Source organism: Corylus avellana, chromosome ca3 (assembly GCF_901000735.1).
Source record: "Corylus avellana chromosome ca3, CavTom2PMs-1.0".
NCBI classification, from domain to species: Eukaryota; Viridiplantae; Streptophyta; class Magnoliopsida; order Fagales; family Betulaceae; genus Corylus; species Corylus avellana.
This window is the reverse complement of record NC_081543.1, coordinates 35,167,132-35,183,150: the sequence shown is the minus strand read 5'-3', so window position 1 is coordinate 35,183,150 and position 16,019 is coordinate 35,167,132. Positions and strand designations below refer to the sequence as shown.

Below are 16,019 nucleotides of genomic sequence, written 5' to 3'. Positions count from 1 at the left end.
GGTCCCCAAGAAGTGCAAAGGCACTCTGCCGGACATCAGAAGAGAAGTTATCAGAACTGTAGAACAATTACCAAGATATTTGGGGAAAGAAATAGTTATTATAACAACCTATGCCAAGGGTCATCAAATATATTATCCAGTTCAGGAAATTGAGGATCATCTTCACCAGGGACCCAGGGTTCTAGTTCTCTCTCCATCTCAACATATCGAGATTGTGATATGGAGGAGTCCAGCATAAGCTCCTGCTGCTTTTCATGTTGGACTTCATGTGATAACTCATCCCTAGTTACAGACACCCCCTGGCAACATCAACATTAAACCCAATTAGATAGATAAAATACAAACTTAGCCACAACATCTGACACAAGGCTAAGATTTCTCTATTACACAATCATGATTATCGACTTTCTATCATACATAACAAGCCATTCAGAATTTTAACAAAACAACAACATATCAACTAATCATCTTTTTTTTAATAAGTACATATCAACCAATCAAATCACTAGTAGAAACAACATTTGAGATTGCAGAGTTTCAAAAACAACTATACAAGAAATGCAGCAGAACCTTTGCAACAACTTGTACAAGCTCTTTGCCAGGTATGATAAAAGTCTTTGAAGGAGCCTTGCTAACAGACTCTGCAGTAGCCTTCTGCCCTCGTACAGAACCATCCTTTGTCAAGCGCGCCATTTTCAAGATGATTCCTGAGGGTTACAAGCAAGTGAATGTTATTGACGATGAGAATTGCATGTGTTCTAGAAAAGACTTCCATGGAAACCAGGAACTGAATCCATTTACAACACTAAAAGTCAAAAGCATAATCTCTTAAACAAAACCAAATCCAACAAAACATACCAAAATCTTTTTCAGTAGTGTTTGTTGCATGAAATATTCCAGAGTATATAGACCCATCTTTCACCTGGACTTCCAAATGCTACACCTTCTCATACAGAATTTCACACACTGCCTTTGCACACAAAGAAAAGGAACTTGATACATTGATTTACAAAATTACACAAATGTTATACCTTCAGTTAGAACCTCATCAAAGAAGATCTTCATACATGTAAACAACACAAGCATTCTTAGCTTTAATCAATGTGCAACAAAGAGGTCTGTGCTATTCTTACTTTCAATAGCAAAATAGTCACTGAACAAAAAGATGACAAAATCAATGACTATTTACAAAATTACATGATTAGTTCACTTAAATACAAAATAATACCCAAAGACCGATGACTATTTACTACTACGCTTCTCAATGATTTCCATTTGGAGAGATTGAATATATTCAAGCTGCATTTTAGACAAGTGGCTTGTATCCATCATCATAATTTCAAATTCTTCTTTCTTTTGTTCCCTTGCCTCTTTCCTAAGTTCAACTTCAAGCTTTTGTTTTTCAAAGTTTCTTTTGTTTCTCAAATTCTTCTTTCTTTTGCTCCCTTTCCTCTTTCCTAAGTTCAACCTCAAGCTTTTGTTTCTCAATACGAATGATCTCCTCCTTTGTCGTATCGATCTCTTTCTTTCTCTCCTCATGTAATCTCTTCTTCGCTTCCGCTAATCCACTCAAAACCTCCATCACAATCTCTTTCTCTCCACAATTGTTGCTCTTTCTTTTTCTCTCTCTCTCTTTCGCAGCCTTCTTGCCTATAGGTCTCTCCAAGGCTACATGTACATCTTGATCATTGTTATCTTCCCCTAAATGTATAACATCTAGCGGATAAGAAGTACTTGTATCAAGGCATTTCCTTTTCAAATCTGATTGAGTCAACATATATTTCTTCCATTTCGGTACTGTCTTCAACATATTCCACAAATGTTCAAATTGAAATATGGCATTGTTATTCAACTCCTGGTACATAGCCTTTGCCATATTGATCTAAAAGAAAATTCAGAAAATGAAAATGATTAAAATCTTGAATCAAATAAATGACTAATTTACACTACTAGTAAGAAATCATTTATACCTTATCTTGCTCACCAATACCACTTTGATTCCTATGTTCAACTTGTTCTAAGTACCCACAGAATTTGTTGATGACTTTTTGGATGAAAGACCATCGATTTGATAAAGAATGTGCAGTCCGTTCTACAGTGGTTTCTTTCTTGTTCTCATTATAGTTCTCCAAAATCCTATCCCAAAATTTGGTGCTTTTTTGAGAATTCCCTTGAATTGGATCAAGGCCAGTATTGAGCCAAGCCTTTACTAGTAAAACGTCTTCTTCTATTGAGAAGTTTGTTTTTTTAGTAGTAGACTTCTTTTTAGGTTGGGGTGGATTTTCATTGTTGTATTGACGCCCCTCTTGTAAGAGCATGGTGAAGCTTTGGGAAGGAGTTTCATTGAACTCTTGCAACCCCTCTTGTGAGTCCATGAGTGCAAGTAGCTGAATGAAAAAAAAGGAACTAAAAATATCATAAATTTGGTTCCATTCATGGATCCATGTAACATTAAAGATGTACACATAACATCCTAATTTGCCTTGAACCAGTCCCTTAACAATAAGGAGAATAAACTCTAAATGATATTCAAAGATGCACTTTTGGCTTGGGAAATCAAAGGGTACAAAAGCACTCAAAGACTAAGCTGTAAATTTAAATTGAAGCAACACATTATTCAATCTATGGTGCTAGCTACAATGTGGGATCTACTACCCTAATTTATTGGGTTCGATTAACAATGTAAATACACATTTAAGATGGGAGGTGTGTGGCACTTTACATATCACTGCAAATTGCAGAAAATGTAGGCTCTACAAAACTTGAGGAAGAAGAGGATATCTACCCCAACTACCCCAACAAATCCACAATGACAACAAATCTGATCTCACACCCATCTAACCTCCCCAACAATCTGACCCAAGTATATAACCAATTTCCTCAAGAGACGCTTCCAATGAACACCAAGAACCAAATATAGAAAAATAATTCATGCAGCTCTAAAGTGACAATTTCTAAAACCAGTAATTGTGGGAAGTCCATCTAATTGATTCTAGTTTTACTGAAGATCTAGGTTTTACTGAAACCAGTAAGTCGAACACAGTAAGTCGAACACAGTCTAGGTTTTACTGAAGATCTCCTTATGATGCCTTTCCTCCCTTCGTTCTTTTTCCTTTTTCATGAAATCCATCTAATTGATTCTTGAAACCACAAAAAACATGTCATTCAATATTTCAAAACGGAGAAGAATAAAAAAAGCCATTGAAGCCCCCCCAAAGTCTATTAGCAATAAACAAATAACCAGTAACTTGGAGTTTAACATACATAACTTGGAGTTTAACATACACCGATGAAATTTAACTAGAAAACCCATCATTTAATCAAGAAAATCCACAGCCCCACAAAGAAAGTGTCATACAGCAAGGACGGAAATCAATAACCCTAACTTGTAGAATAATTCAGTCTAAAATCAGGGCTTTAATCGCCACCCAGATGAATGTAAGGAATTGGCTAAGCACAAAGCAATAATAGCAAAATGCCCTGTGAATATCAAAGCCAACTCCTAGCCATAAAGAACAACAAGAACACCAAAATTAGGCTGGGATTTGAAAGCGTTTTACTTCTCTTCCTCTCCAAGGTTTCTCAAACCTTCTCAATAAATATAAGAATTCTATATACAAAATAATTTCAAAACATTTGATTACAGAGCAATGAACATTTAGGAGAAGACAAACCCAAATTTAGGAGAAATCGAACAAAAGGGAAGAATGAACCTTTCTTCCAATCAAAGAACGAACCTTTCTGAGCTGGACACTACGCTCGCCGGAAAAGGACTGGTTCAGCTTTGCCCACGCGCTGCCCACTCCACGACGACGGTGGCTCAACCACCGTTCTTCAGTCTCTCTCTCTCGGCTTGAACAGAACGCTCACCATTCTCTCTCAATCTCGAATTTTCTCTCTTTTCGGTCTCCTCTCTACCTTGTGTAGAACAGATGAAACTTGAGAGGTTGAAGAAGACGGAATTTTCGCAGAGAGAGCTTGTATTGAGCGGAGAGAGCTTGTATTGAGCGAGATGGGTGGCGTGTTGGACAGGAAAGAGAGAGCTTGCGTTGCGTTGAGACTTGTGCTGACAGGAGAGAGAAAGATTTATTTTTCAATTTAATAAGCCTTAGGATTGCTACAGTGGAGCCCAATATATTGGGTTCCACTGTAGCATCTGATGGTTTAAGGAACCATTTAGGGAATCTGCTGTGGGACGTTTTTTGTGATTTTTTGGACATATTCCCTAAACATAGGGAACAGACCCCCTTATAGGGAGTCTGCTGGGAATGCTCTTAGAGTAGATAACTACTACACGCATTTCATGCTAATTTTGTTCTCAGCTAAACAATATTTAACTGAAGAAAGAAACAAAGAGAATTCATAAAACTCAAACGTTATTAACTGGTGTACATAATCAATCAATTGAAATAATTAATTACTCTAACAATGTTTTTGCTAAGAGTAGAAACAAGTGGAGGAGCAACCACCCAAAAAAAGTAGATTCATTTGCCACACAAAAGAAAGCGGACCAAATAGTAGAGCCGACCCAAATTAAATATTTTTACCTTTTAGTTGAGGAGAAGGAAGATGAGTTGCTGAAGTAGTCTGCCGCCGACAACCCTCGACTCCCGGAGGCCAACCCCCGACTCCCAGAGGGCTGGGGCTATTTGGTTGCTCTTCGTTCCACCGCCAATCCCTTTTACTTTCAAACGATGTACTCAAACACAATGTACAATTTTCTTCTTTTTGGAGGTATAAAACGACGGTCGTATTACGCAGTCAAATCAAAACGTTTCGTTGAACGTCCTAAGAAGTATGCCTTGTCGTATAGGTCTTTAGACTTGCCGGTATTGATATAAGGGGGGTGAAAATGATGCTCTCTATTTTAAAGAAAATTGAGAAGAACTGGATAGGCAAAACAAGTGGGTAAAATAGTCTTAAAATTGAAAAGACCATTTTACCCTCTTATATTGTACTAAGCGATTCCTCTTAAAAACCAAAAACAAAGTGGACATTTGCCAAGGCCACGCCTTGGGTTTAGACTAACACATGACCAATTGTAGATGGGTCTAGTGAGTGGTGACCCATGGTCAGTCGTTGGTCTGGTTTTTTTTTTTTGTTGTTTTTAGTTTGTATTTTTATAAATTTTCATGTCCGACAACGTCAACTCCGGATAGACAACCCCACGACCCGCTATAGTACCCAAAACCAACCCCTCGTCTGTATCTTCAACAATGATGTGTGGAGAACCCACCAACAATAAATATGGATCCGAAGAAAGACACAGATGGGATTCAGGACCGAATCTGGACCTAAACCCAGGTCTAGGCCGATTTCCGGATCAATAACCGGATCCGAAACATGACCCATGCCAGGATCGGAAATAGGATCCAAAACCGGATCCACAACACTATCCAAACCCGGCTCCCCCAAAATATCAACACTACGCCGCTTTACCATCAGCTTTGGGCTTCAATTGCATACCATCCAGCAGATCCAGTAAACAGTTCCACACGAAAAAACCCTAGGAACTTCTTCACCCAACAATTGACGAAAAAACCCTTCATCTTTTTCCTCCTCAACGTTGATACTGTTGCCGCCAGCAAAACACCATTCTTCTTCTTCTTCTTCTTCGGCAAGATCTGCTGGTCCAAGGTCGCCGGCTTCTCCAAATCATAGCAGCCCACCGCTATACGCAGCTCATCTCCGCTGCTTCCCTTCACAAGGCCGACCGAGACCTGGAACACGTCGAGAAGGCACAAGGACAAACACTTCACCTCAACACCTAACGCCATTCGTAACACATCCACAAACGTCCGCCTAGAAGAAAACCCCGCCAAAGAGGAGACCTTAGGATCCAACGATACTAAAGGGTACAAGTTAAGTTTCCTCTACCTTTAAAGTTAACCAAAAATATATATATATATATTTTAGAAGTAGAAAAAGCAAAAAGTGCTGCATCGGGGTGGTGCGACCACCCCCAATACCAATCGATAGTGGCCACAACCAACCCTCATGGCTCATGGGTAATCTCAACCACACTTGATGGCACATAAGGGGTAAACGTGACCACCCCAAATGGTATCAGGGGTAGTCCAACAACCTCAACGAATGGGTGGCCAATTAGGGGCAGACCCACTTGGATGCGTGGGAGGTCGAGTGTCCCTCCAAAAGTTTCAAATTTTTCCTTAAAATATGTTATTTTTATAAATTTGTCCCTCCAAAATAATGTTTTTGCCTCCCTCAAAAATTTTCTTTTAATTTTATTCCCTCTTTTTTTATGAAGAACAGAAAATACCCTTCAATTTGTTTCCTCAAAATGCAGTTTTTTTTTTTATTTGTTTATTTATTATTATTTTTATTTTTTGGTGGTGGGAATTGTCACTTTCAGCTCTAGACATGCACCTCTTTATAGACTGCAATTGACTGATTGGAAATACAACATTTTACCCTCTTTTTTTTTTATTTTTTTTTTTTATTTTTTTATACCACTGCCGTGCTATTACATGAGTATACTTTTGTAATACAACCAAGACAATGAAATCTTCAATATAATTGTGTTTAGGAACAAATCCTTGGCTGATTTGTCTACTTCTAAATCCCAAAAATATTTGAGAGGTCCAATATCTTTTGTAGCGGCCCAATAATTATGCCTAATATAATCATATGGAGAGCTACTAATCTAGTTTCTCAAACTTAATTACAACCACACTTCTAGTAAAACACTAGAACACAAAGCAAACAGAACTTAAAAAAAATTAAAACTCTCACCACTCTCTTCCTTCTCTCATTTGCAATTTTTTTTTGTTTTACTTAATTAGCTTGAATCTACACGCCTCTCTGATTCACCATTCTAAAGCACTCATTAACCTTATAGAAAATTTTAAAATGCCCCCAAAATATATGTTTTTATGAGATAACTCTTCTAAATTTAATTTTTTTTTCCTCGCGTTACCCTGGCACCAATGGCTTATATATATATATATATATATATATATATATATATATATATATATATATATATATTACATTGGTAAGAATTCAATATATATTAAATGCTAATTAACAATAACATTAGCAGCGGAAATAGTTTAATATATATGTACCTCTGGCCATTGCTTTGCTTAAGTGACTTGAAGAACAACTCCACAGCAACTAAACTAAAAAACTAAAAATATTGAGAGGTTCTTCTGACCTATGCCTACTAGTGAGTGCCAATTGATGGAATACACATGCCTTATTTATAGGTAGGTCATGGGACCCTCAATTAGAGCTGTTACCTTAATTATTCCTCCTATCAAGGAATAAAAATCAAATCAATACAGCTAATTGATTCCACAAAAATAAAATCTTTAATGAAATCAAATACTCGTTCCACAAGAATTAAATCAGTGCTTTAATTCAGAATATTTGATTGGAATCAAATACTTGTTCCACAAGAATTAAATCAGTAATTTAATTCAGAATATTTGATTTACACAATAAGCTTTAATTGGAATAAATTATTGAACACCGCAATTTTATAATTACAATAATATATGTGACATAAGGGACATACTTTAAATGAAATTTCTTACACAACTTTCTTGCAAGCTAGAGGATTGATTTTACTTGCTTTATGGGGCAAATTAATTACCTCAAATCCTCCCCTCTCCTGCTTTGATTAGAAAATAATAATAATAATAATTACCACAAACCCTACGTGCGATGAACCTAGCTTTATCAACAAGCCTTGTTCCATGCACGTCCAAGACCAACATTTTCCCACAAACTTTCTTGCGAGCTAGAGGATTGATTTTACTTGCTTTATGGGGCAAATTAATTACCTCAAACCCTCCCCCTCTCCTGCTTTGATTAGAAAATAATAATAATAATAATTACTTCAAACCCTACGTGCGATGAACCTAGCTTTATCAACAAGCCTTGTTCCACGTCCAAGACCAACATTTTCCCACAACTCTCCCACATTCTGCTTCGTTTGCGGTACATTCATTCATGCAGCGACGACACTACGCAATCTCAAGCAAGAACATCCTTTTTAGTTTACGAAAAACTCAAGTTAAGAAAGAATTTTTTTAAAAAAAAACACGCACACATACAAAATTTTCGGGTGTTTATAGAAAGTATTGTCACAAGATTACATCTTAATTAAGAATTGTACGCATTCCATAATCTACTAAAAAAGATAACCAAATCTCAAATATTTGATTACTGAGAAACAATTATAAAAAATATTCTATATATTCTCACAAACCCGTGAAGCACATTATTCCCATTGACTTGTATTCATTTATATTATATTAATGCAAGCAAAGTAATTAGTGGGTTTCCATATATGCAGAAATGCCATTGCCACCGGTATATGTGCCGGTGTTTGCGTGCTTGCGTGCGCGCACGTATGGCATGCTTTTCAGCTCTCTAGCTAAAAGTCTAAACAAAAATGTCATACGCGCTTAAACACCACTGAAAGTCAAACTGCTTGGTCGTGGATCGAGTTTTAGATCAGATTTAGAAGCCCCAAAGCATTAATTAAGCATTGACTCAGATTTTAAATTCCGTACAGCATTTACTTGAAGCATCTGATCACATAGCCCATATTCCCGGCCCCTACAACTTGAGATTAAACAAAAGAAATCCCACCTGTTGAAATCTATAAGAAGAGCCAGAGAGAAGAGAGGAGGATCAATCGCTAGTGCTACAGTACTACTACACTACTAGACAGCTAGCTAGCAATCCTTGCATTGAAGATCAGCAGAGTGATGGAGATGAGGTGGAATGGGTTATTCATGATCATTGTGCTACTCTTTGTATCTAGTGCTGCACATGCCAAAACAGAAAAAATCAAAGTAGAAACAAAGACCTGTCCCACTCGAAGGAGCCCATGCTTTTACAAGAAGATGAAGTGCCCAGCTGAATGCCCAACATCATATCCAAAAGACCCCAAAGCTAAAGTTTGCTACATCAACTGTTATTCACCCATATGCAAAGCAGAGTGCAAAAGTACGTAATTAACACTATCATCATCATATCATTTTTCACTTCAATTCATATTTATTTAAATTAATCATCACAAATTTTATATAGAACGCAAACCAAACTGCAATGCTCCCGGAGCAGGATGCCAAGATCCCCGCTTCATTGGTGGAGACGGCGTCGTTTTCTACTTCCACGGCAAGAGCAACGAGCATTTCACCCTAGTTTCCGATCTCAACCTCCAAATCAACGCCCGCTTCATTGGCCTCCGCCCGGCCGGCCGAACCAGAGACTACACATGGATTCAAGCCCTCGGCGTTCTCTTTGACTCCAACACTTTCTCCCTCGAGGCCGCCACGGCGGCGACATGGGATGACGAAGTTGACCATTTGAAATTCTCTTACAATGGGAATGAGTTAACCGTACCACAAGGCCATCTCTCTGTATGGAGAAGCCCTGAAAACGACGTCAGAGTGGAGAGAACATCGGAAAAGAATAGCGTCACTATCATTTTCCCGGAAGTGGCGGAGATATTAGTCAATGTCGTGCCTGTAACACAGGAAGATGACAGAATCCACAACTACCAGATTCCTTCAGACGACTGCTTTGCTCACTTGGAGGTTCAATTCAGATTCTACGGCTTGTCCTCCAAAGTTGAAGGAGTGCTTGGGCGGACTTACCAACCGGATTTCGAGAATCCGGTGAAGCCAGGGGTGGCAATGCCGGTTGTCGGAGGTGAGGACAAGTACAGAACCACATCACTTCTCTCATCGGATTGCAAATCTTGTGTTTTCTCTCCGGCTGAAGTTTCGGACCAGGAGGAGTCGGAGGACTCGTCGGTGATGCAGCATGGCATGCTAGACTGCACCGGTGGAGCTACCGATGGAAATGGAATCGTTTGCAGGAAATGAGTCTCAAAATTTGGCGCATCTTTAAACAATAAAATTAAGGTTTATGTTTCTTCAATTGCATGAGTGGCGAGGTTTTTAGCTCTCTCAATTTAGTAGATTGTTTTACAACTATTGTGATAGTAAAAATCATCTAAGTTGCATTACAGTCTATTAAATAGCATTATTCTTTTCGATTTATTTTGACGCATTATTTTGAATTTATGGTCACACGTTATGAGTGTGTGTGACCTTTTTCTTTTGTTTGCTTCCTTCCATGTAAAAGTATGCAGTCTTCAAAGTAATTTGAATGCATTTTCTTTCAGAATAAAATTACTTCAAAAAGAATGAAAATTCATGTGTGCTTATTAAGAAGCTACATAGAGATAAAGAAATGCTAGATGTCTTGATGTTCTTATGATGTTACGTGCATGGATATTATTTTCTAGAAAAACAAAAGAAAAAAAAAACTTATTTCATTAGTCCCTCAGCTCATATTTTTTTTTTAGAAAACAATATTCACGTAGGATCAGGAGAACACTAGGAGGAAATGTATCATTTCTCTTAGAGATAACATATATATTAAAGTCAAAATAGCAGCGAGAAAAGGCATATATAAGAAGCTTTAGAGCGAGATCTGATCAATGGATCTAGTCTTGAAGACGGAAAATTATCATAACCTTGATATTAATTCAACCTTGCCAGCATGCAAGGAGACAATTTTCTTTTAACCAATCTTAAACATAGGAATTCAAGAACTTATATGTTTCCTAAATAGGCTAAATTCACTTAAGTGTATAGTTTTATTACGTCCTAACTAGTAAACAAATGTATCTTGGTTGGTGCATGTACAGAATCCAAACCTGCGAGGATTCGGACAGTAGCTGATCATGCGAAGAATAAAAAAAAAAAGGGAAAGAAATAGAAATTAAACCCCCTTCCAACGCCCCTCCTTTTCTTTTTGTTCTTTTTCTTTTTTCTTTTTTTTCATCCATGGTAGAAAGAGAAGAGACGATTGAAGAATAATATAAAGAGAAATTATTGGTGTTAATAATTTGCCCATATTTTGTATTGACTTACCCAACGCATACTTACAAGTTTTGCTAGCTAGTTACATATATGAACTTATTTTAAAATATTGAGAAGCATATATATATATACATCATTGATCAACGAGATATAGAATTCATCAATCAGTGTACATCTGTCCAATTAAGTTGTCAAACGCAAACTAATCAAATTAAAGTACTAGAATGTCTTATAACTTATATATATGTGTTGCCTTACTCGGCCGGCAAGCCCAAGAACAACACTACAGACACGAAATTATAACCTTAAACATCTCAGATTGCGAATATTCCAGCAACCAAAGGAATTGAAGCCTTTAATTTCTACCATTGAAAGTCGTCCTGCGAGTTGCAGAGTTCTTATATCAGAAAAGAAGCCGCCCACAAAGCATTGACCAAGATGTAAATTCCCGCAAAGCATTTAAATATGCAACTTGGCCCATGTTCCCCACTCCAACTTGAGCTAAAAAATTAAAAAAAAAAAAAAAAAAAAAAAAGAGATTTCTTGGAGGAGAAGATACGTGTTGCCCTAAAAACAAATAGATATCAGAATACTTCAAGCCGCGCGCATCGCAAGGTTGGTTTCCTTTAGATGATATTAATTTGTCCCCATTAAATCTGTGTAATTGGTGTGTAATATTAGTTCAGCAAATTCATTTTCTAGATATAATGAAGTCTTTATCTTTGTTCATTTTGCTTCTGTAACCGACTTGTGCAGCCTCTTAAGAGGACCGAGTCACTTGTTTAACTTATTTCCTATCTTTTATAATTATTTTCGCATTGTTTTAATTTGTTTTGGGTCTATTGTTTGGAAGTCCACATCTTTTTCGTTTTTAGGATCCTCCATTTCTTCCTTTCAGATCAGGAATAGAAATAATCATTTTCTGTAACTATTTCCTTATTTATTTAATTTTTTTAAAAAAAAAAAATTACATAGATTACGATATAAATCAGGGCTTTTGTGCCCTCTAATAGAAAATAAGCACATCAATATGAAATACCAAAACTAATTAACAGTACTCGTGAGTCCTAAATTTCTTGCTTTTTCTTTGTCTAATTTCTCTCTTTAGAAATGTGAAAGTCGGTAAGCGGTGCTGGAGCATCAGGGCCAATGGCATTCAGCGGAGAAACGGGGGTTATTGTTCGGCAGCGGAGGAGGGGGGAGGCGGCGGCGTTTGATTCTCTTGAATGGGGGAATAGAGGATTTTGTCGGTGGGTCGAATTGTTGAAGAGATTAGTTTAAGATTTGGTATTTTCATGTACTGTACGTTTTGAAGGGGTGCTAAAACAGCATCATTCTTGTCAATTATGAATTAACGGACACCATGAATAATGTCATCTAATTCTGACTGTTAAATTGTACCATTAATAACTAATCTTAATCATTAGATTGCACTTGATTTAATCTGACGATCTATATTATTTGATCGTCAGATCATAAAATCACAGCCGTTCAAAAACTCAACGAGTCTACTCTTGTTCCTCCTTTCTCCCATACTTCATGCTAATCGTACAAGTGCACGTGGTATCGCTTCAAATCAATCTCGAGGAGTGAATTTGCATTAACAAATGTTTCCCTTTTCTTTCATTTAATACATCTCACAACTTTCGATAAAAACTAACAAAGCCCAAAATATATAATTTATTATTGATTTTAATAATCTTAATTTACAACAATACTTAATATTATTAAGATAATTCCAACAACATCCCACTTGTTAAATTCTATAAGAAGAGAGGATGATGAGTTGTACAACACCATCAATCCCTACATTGTTCTGGCATTGAAGAAGATGAGAGCTATGGAGATGATGTCAGGCAGGAATGGCTTATTCATCATTCTGCTTCTCTTTGTATCTGCTGCTGTACAAACCTACGGAGAAACAAAGACCTGTCTCAGCAGAAGGAGCCCATGCTTTCTCAAAAAGATGGAGTGCCCAGCTGAATGCCCAACAACAACATCACCAAAAGACCCCAAAGCTAAAGTTTGCTATATCAACTGTGATTCACCCATATGCAAAGCACAGTGCAAGAGTAAGACCATCATCGTATTTCACTACATATTTATCAGGTTAATTATATACTCATTGTCCTTCTTTTAAGTAGTAATTAGCAATTATGGATTGGTGTGTCGGGTTCAGGTCGATCGACCCATCAACTTGTTAATAGGCAACTCTAACAAGACCTATTTAGTTAAATAGGCTATACTCTTCAATCCTTACAAGCACATGACCTGTTTAATAAATAGCATGTGTTGGGTGGATCCAGATACGATCCAAACACTAAAAAAAGTTTTACCCTCAATCCCTCATATCTTGAAACCAAATAAAATATAAAATTATTACTCACAATTTTTCCTTTCTTTGAAATCAAATAAAAGATAAAAGGAAAAACTTCACTTTATATCTCTAAATTTTCTCGCGTTTTGAGAACACCATCACAAAATTTAAAAACTCTCAATTTACACCTCTAAACTTTCAATTTCAATCAATTGACTCTATCCGTTAGTTTTAACCGTTAACTTCTACCGAAAATGCCTAAAAAGACCAAATAATTACCTTTTGATTTTTTTTTAATTTTTAATTTGAAATGAAAGGTAAATTAAATTTGAAATTTTATAAAAAAAGTTAGGGTATAAACATTGTTATTTTACTTTTTTTAACGTTTAAAATCTGACAGAGATGGTAAATTGATTAAAATTGAAAATTCATAGTTTAAATTGTAAATTGAGGGTTTTTAAAATTTAGGAAGTGTTCTCAAAACGCACAATAGTTGATGGTCTAAAGTGAAGTTTTCCCGGATAAAATTATTACTCAATTTTTCTTTTATGATTATCATAGGACGCAAACCAAACTGCAATGCCCCCGGAGCAGGATGCTATGATCCCCGCTTCATTGGTGGAGACGGCATCGTTTTCTACTTCCACGGCAAGAGCAACGAGCATTTCACCTTAGTTTCCGATCTCAACCTCCAAATCAACGCCCGCTTCATTGGCCTCCGCCCAGCCGGCCGAACCAGAGACTATACATGGATTCAAGCCCTCGGCGTTCTCTTTGACTCCAACACTTTCTCACTCGAGGCCGCCACGTCGGCGACATGGGACGACGAAGTTGACTATTTGAAATTCTCTTACAATGGGAATGAGATAACCATACCACAAGGCCATCTCTCCGTATGGAGAAGCCCTGAAAACGACGTTAGAGTGGAGAGAACATCGGACAAGAACAGCGTCATCGTCATTCTCCCGGAGGTGGCAGAGATATCAGTCAATGTCGTGCCGGTGACAAAGGAAGACGACAGAATCCACAACTACAAGATTCCTTCAGATGATTGTTTTACTCACTTGGAGGTTCAGTTCAGATTCTACGGCCTATCCTCCAAAGTTGAAGGAGTGCTTGGGAGGTCTTACCAGCCGGATTTCCAAAATCCGGCAAAGCCAGGGGTGGCAATGCCGGTCGTCGGAGGTGAGGATAGGTACAGAACCACATCACTTCTCTCATCGGATTGCAAATCTTGTGTTTTCTCTCCGGCCGGAATTTCGAACCAAAAGGACTCATTGGTGATGGAATATAGCATGCTAGATTGCACCGGTGGAGCCACAAGTGGAAATGGAATAGTTTGCAGGAAGTAAGTGTGAAATTTGGTTACATATTCGAATAAGAGTAATGCTCTAAGACTATAGTTTTTTTATTTTACAATTATTTCACCAACTGATAGTTTCAACCAATTTCAAGAGTTTTATTTTATTTTATTTTTTTAACCATGACTAATTCAAAGATTAGTTATGACACTTAATATCTCAGGACTTTCTAGCATTACTCTTTTAAACAATATGTTTATTTTCTTCAATGAGTAGTGTTAAAAATCACACATCTATTTTATTGTGCTGAAATGCATGAAAGGTCTATAAACAAGTTTAAATTCTTATTATTTGTTGTGAGCTTGATATATTATTAGGAATAATTAAACTATCTATCAAAAAAAAATAATAATAATAATTAAACTATTTTTTTTTCAATAAATTATTTTATTATTGTACAAACTACGGATAGATCCAACATCAAATTATTCCCGTTTTTTTTTTTTTTTTTTAAGTCCACATTATATATTCGGAATTTATGTTCACATGGCGTGACCCTTAATTTTCTTTCATTTGCTTCCTTCCACATAAAATTAGAATTTGAATGCATTTTCTTTCCAAAACAAAATTACTTCAAAGAGAATAAAAATCTGGATGTAAAATCATGTATGCTCTAATTAATTAAGATGCTATATTAAATTCAAATAGCAACGAAAAAAAAATAAAAACAGCAGAACCTTTAGAGACCTCGTTCTCCTTTTAGCATTACTCTTTGATCCAAACAGTTAATTAAGATTTGAAAATCTACATCACAGTTTAAGCCATGTACTTGAAGAAGAAAAAAATTCACTATCGACTTTTTCAAACCATCTGGTCTATTTTTGCTATCAACTTTTACTATTCAATTTTAATATATTTGTTATTCTCTCTCCAAAATCTGTATTTTTCTTAACGGTCATATTTTTAAAACTGTCCCTTTCTCACCGGTCAGATTTTAAAATATTTGACTTTTCCTAACACAATATTTTTCAAATGAGCCATGATTCAGAGCACGCGAGTGCTCAGAACGCCAAGGCATCAAAATTTTTTTTAAAAAAATATTTTAATAAAAAAAAAAAAGATTTGCCGGCGTGCTATTTATCTTCACCCTTTTCAAATGGTCATATTTTTAAAATTTCGCCTTTTCCTAACAATCATTTTTTAAAAAATATTAGTTTTTTCCAGAGTTCATATGCTTCAAATATAAATAAGATTATTTCCTCTCAAATTTTCATTCACCTCAACTCAAGTTTTTTTTTCAATTCAATTTTTTTTTTTTTTTTCCCGCAAAATGCTTCTTAATGACTCTGATAGTGAGTTAGAGATAATTATTGGCCCTATGGAAGAAGAAATATCAACATCACATTGTTGTGCTACTTACCCAACATCGTAAATGCATTAGACGTAATCATTTGCAAGGCCACAAACTTGTTCTTGACAATCTTGCTAAATCACTAGTTTATCCTCCTAGAGTATTTTCGAATGAGGCTT

At 36.4% G+C, this 16,019-nt stretch overlaps 3 protein-coding genes across 3 annotated transcripts; 2 read left to right on the top strand and 1 right to left on the bottom strand.

The window, feature by feature from the left end:
- Nucleotides 1-74: 74 nt before the first annotated feature.
- On the bottom strand, nucleotides 75-4,115 carry LOC132174498 (uncharacterized). Its single transcript, XM_059586147.1, has 6 exons — nucleotides 3,738-4,115; nucleotides 1,971-2,387; nucleotides 1,469-1,882; nucleotides 859-937; nucleotides 571-707; nucleotides 75-299 (listed from the first exon to the last, which is right to left on the bottom strand). Exons 2-6 carry the CDS (start codon nucleotides 2,373-2,375, stop codon nucleotides 99-101), a joined length of 1,236 nt encoding a protein of 411 aa, XP_059442130.1. The 5' UTR covers nucleotides 2,376-2,387; nucleotides 3,738-4,115; the 3' UTR covers nucleotides 75-98.
- A 4,626-nt stretch (nucleotides 4,116-8,741) lies between these two features.
- On the top strand, nucleotides 8,742-9,866 carry LOC132174497 (uncharacterized). The gene is made up of 2 exons (XM_059586146.1): nucleotides 8,742-8,982; nucleotides 9,067-9,866. The coding sequence occupies exons 1-2, from the start codon at nucleotides 8,742-8,744 to the stop codon at nucleotides 9,864-9,866; spliced, it is 1,041 nt and encodes a 346-aa protein (XP_059442129.1).
- A 2,845-nt stretch (nucleotides 9,867-12,711) lies between these two features.
- Nucleotides 12,712-14,540, top strand: LOC132173393 (uncharacterized). The gene is made up of 2 exons (XM_059584890.1): nucleotides 12,712-12,943; nucleotides 13,750-14,540. Exons 1-2 carry the CDS (start codon nucleotides 12,712-12,714, stop codon nucleotides 14,538-14,540), a joined length of 1,023 nt encoding a protein of 340 aa, XP_059440873.1.
- Nucleotides 14,541-16,019: the final 1,479 nt, after the last annotated feature.

What these genes read in the sequence shown, in the direction of transcription:
- LOC132173393 (XM_059584890.1), top strand. Translation starts at nt 12,712, where the DNA reads ATGGAGATGATGTCAGGCAGGAATGGCTTATTCATCATTCTGCTTCTC. An exon ending in ATGCAAAGCACAGTGCAAGA is followed by an intron (nt 12,944 to 13,749) that starts GTAAGACCATCA and finishes TGATTATCATAG; the next exon opens with GACGCAAACCAAACTGCAAT.
- LOC132174498 (XM_059586147.1), bottom strand. Translation starts at nt 2,375, where the DNA reads ATGGACTCACAAGAGGGGTTGCAAGAGTTCAATGAAACTCCTTCCCAA. An exon ending in CACTACTGAAAAAGATTTTG is followed by an intron (nt 708 to 858) that starts GTATGTTTTGTT and finishes TGTAACCCTCAG; the next exon opens with GAATCATCTTGAAAATGGCG. An exon ending in TTGTACAAGTTGTTGCAAAG is followed by an intron (nt 300 to 570) that starts GTTCTGCTGCAT and finishes TGATGTTGCCAG; the next exon opens with GGGGTGTCTGTAACTAGGGA.
- LOC132174497 (XM_059586146.1), top strand. Translation starts at nt 8,742, where the DNA reads ATGGAGATGAGGTGGAATGGGTTATTCATGATCATTGTGCTACTCTTT. An exon ending in ATGCAAAGCAGAGTGCAAAA is followed by an intron (nt 8,983 to 9,066) that starts GTACGTAATTAA and finishes AATTTTATATAG; the next exon opens with AACGCAAACCAAACTGCAAT.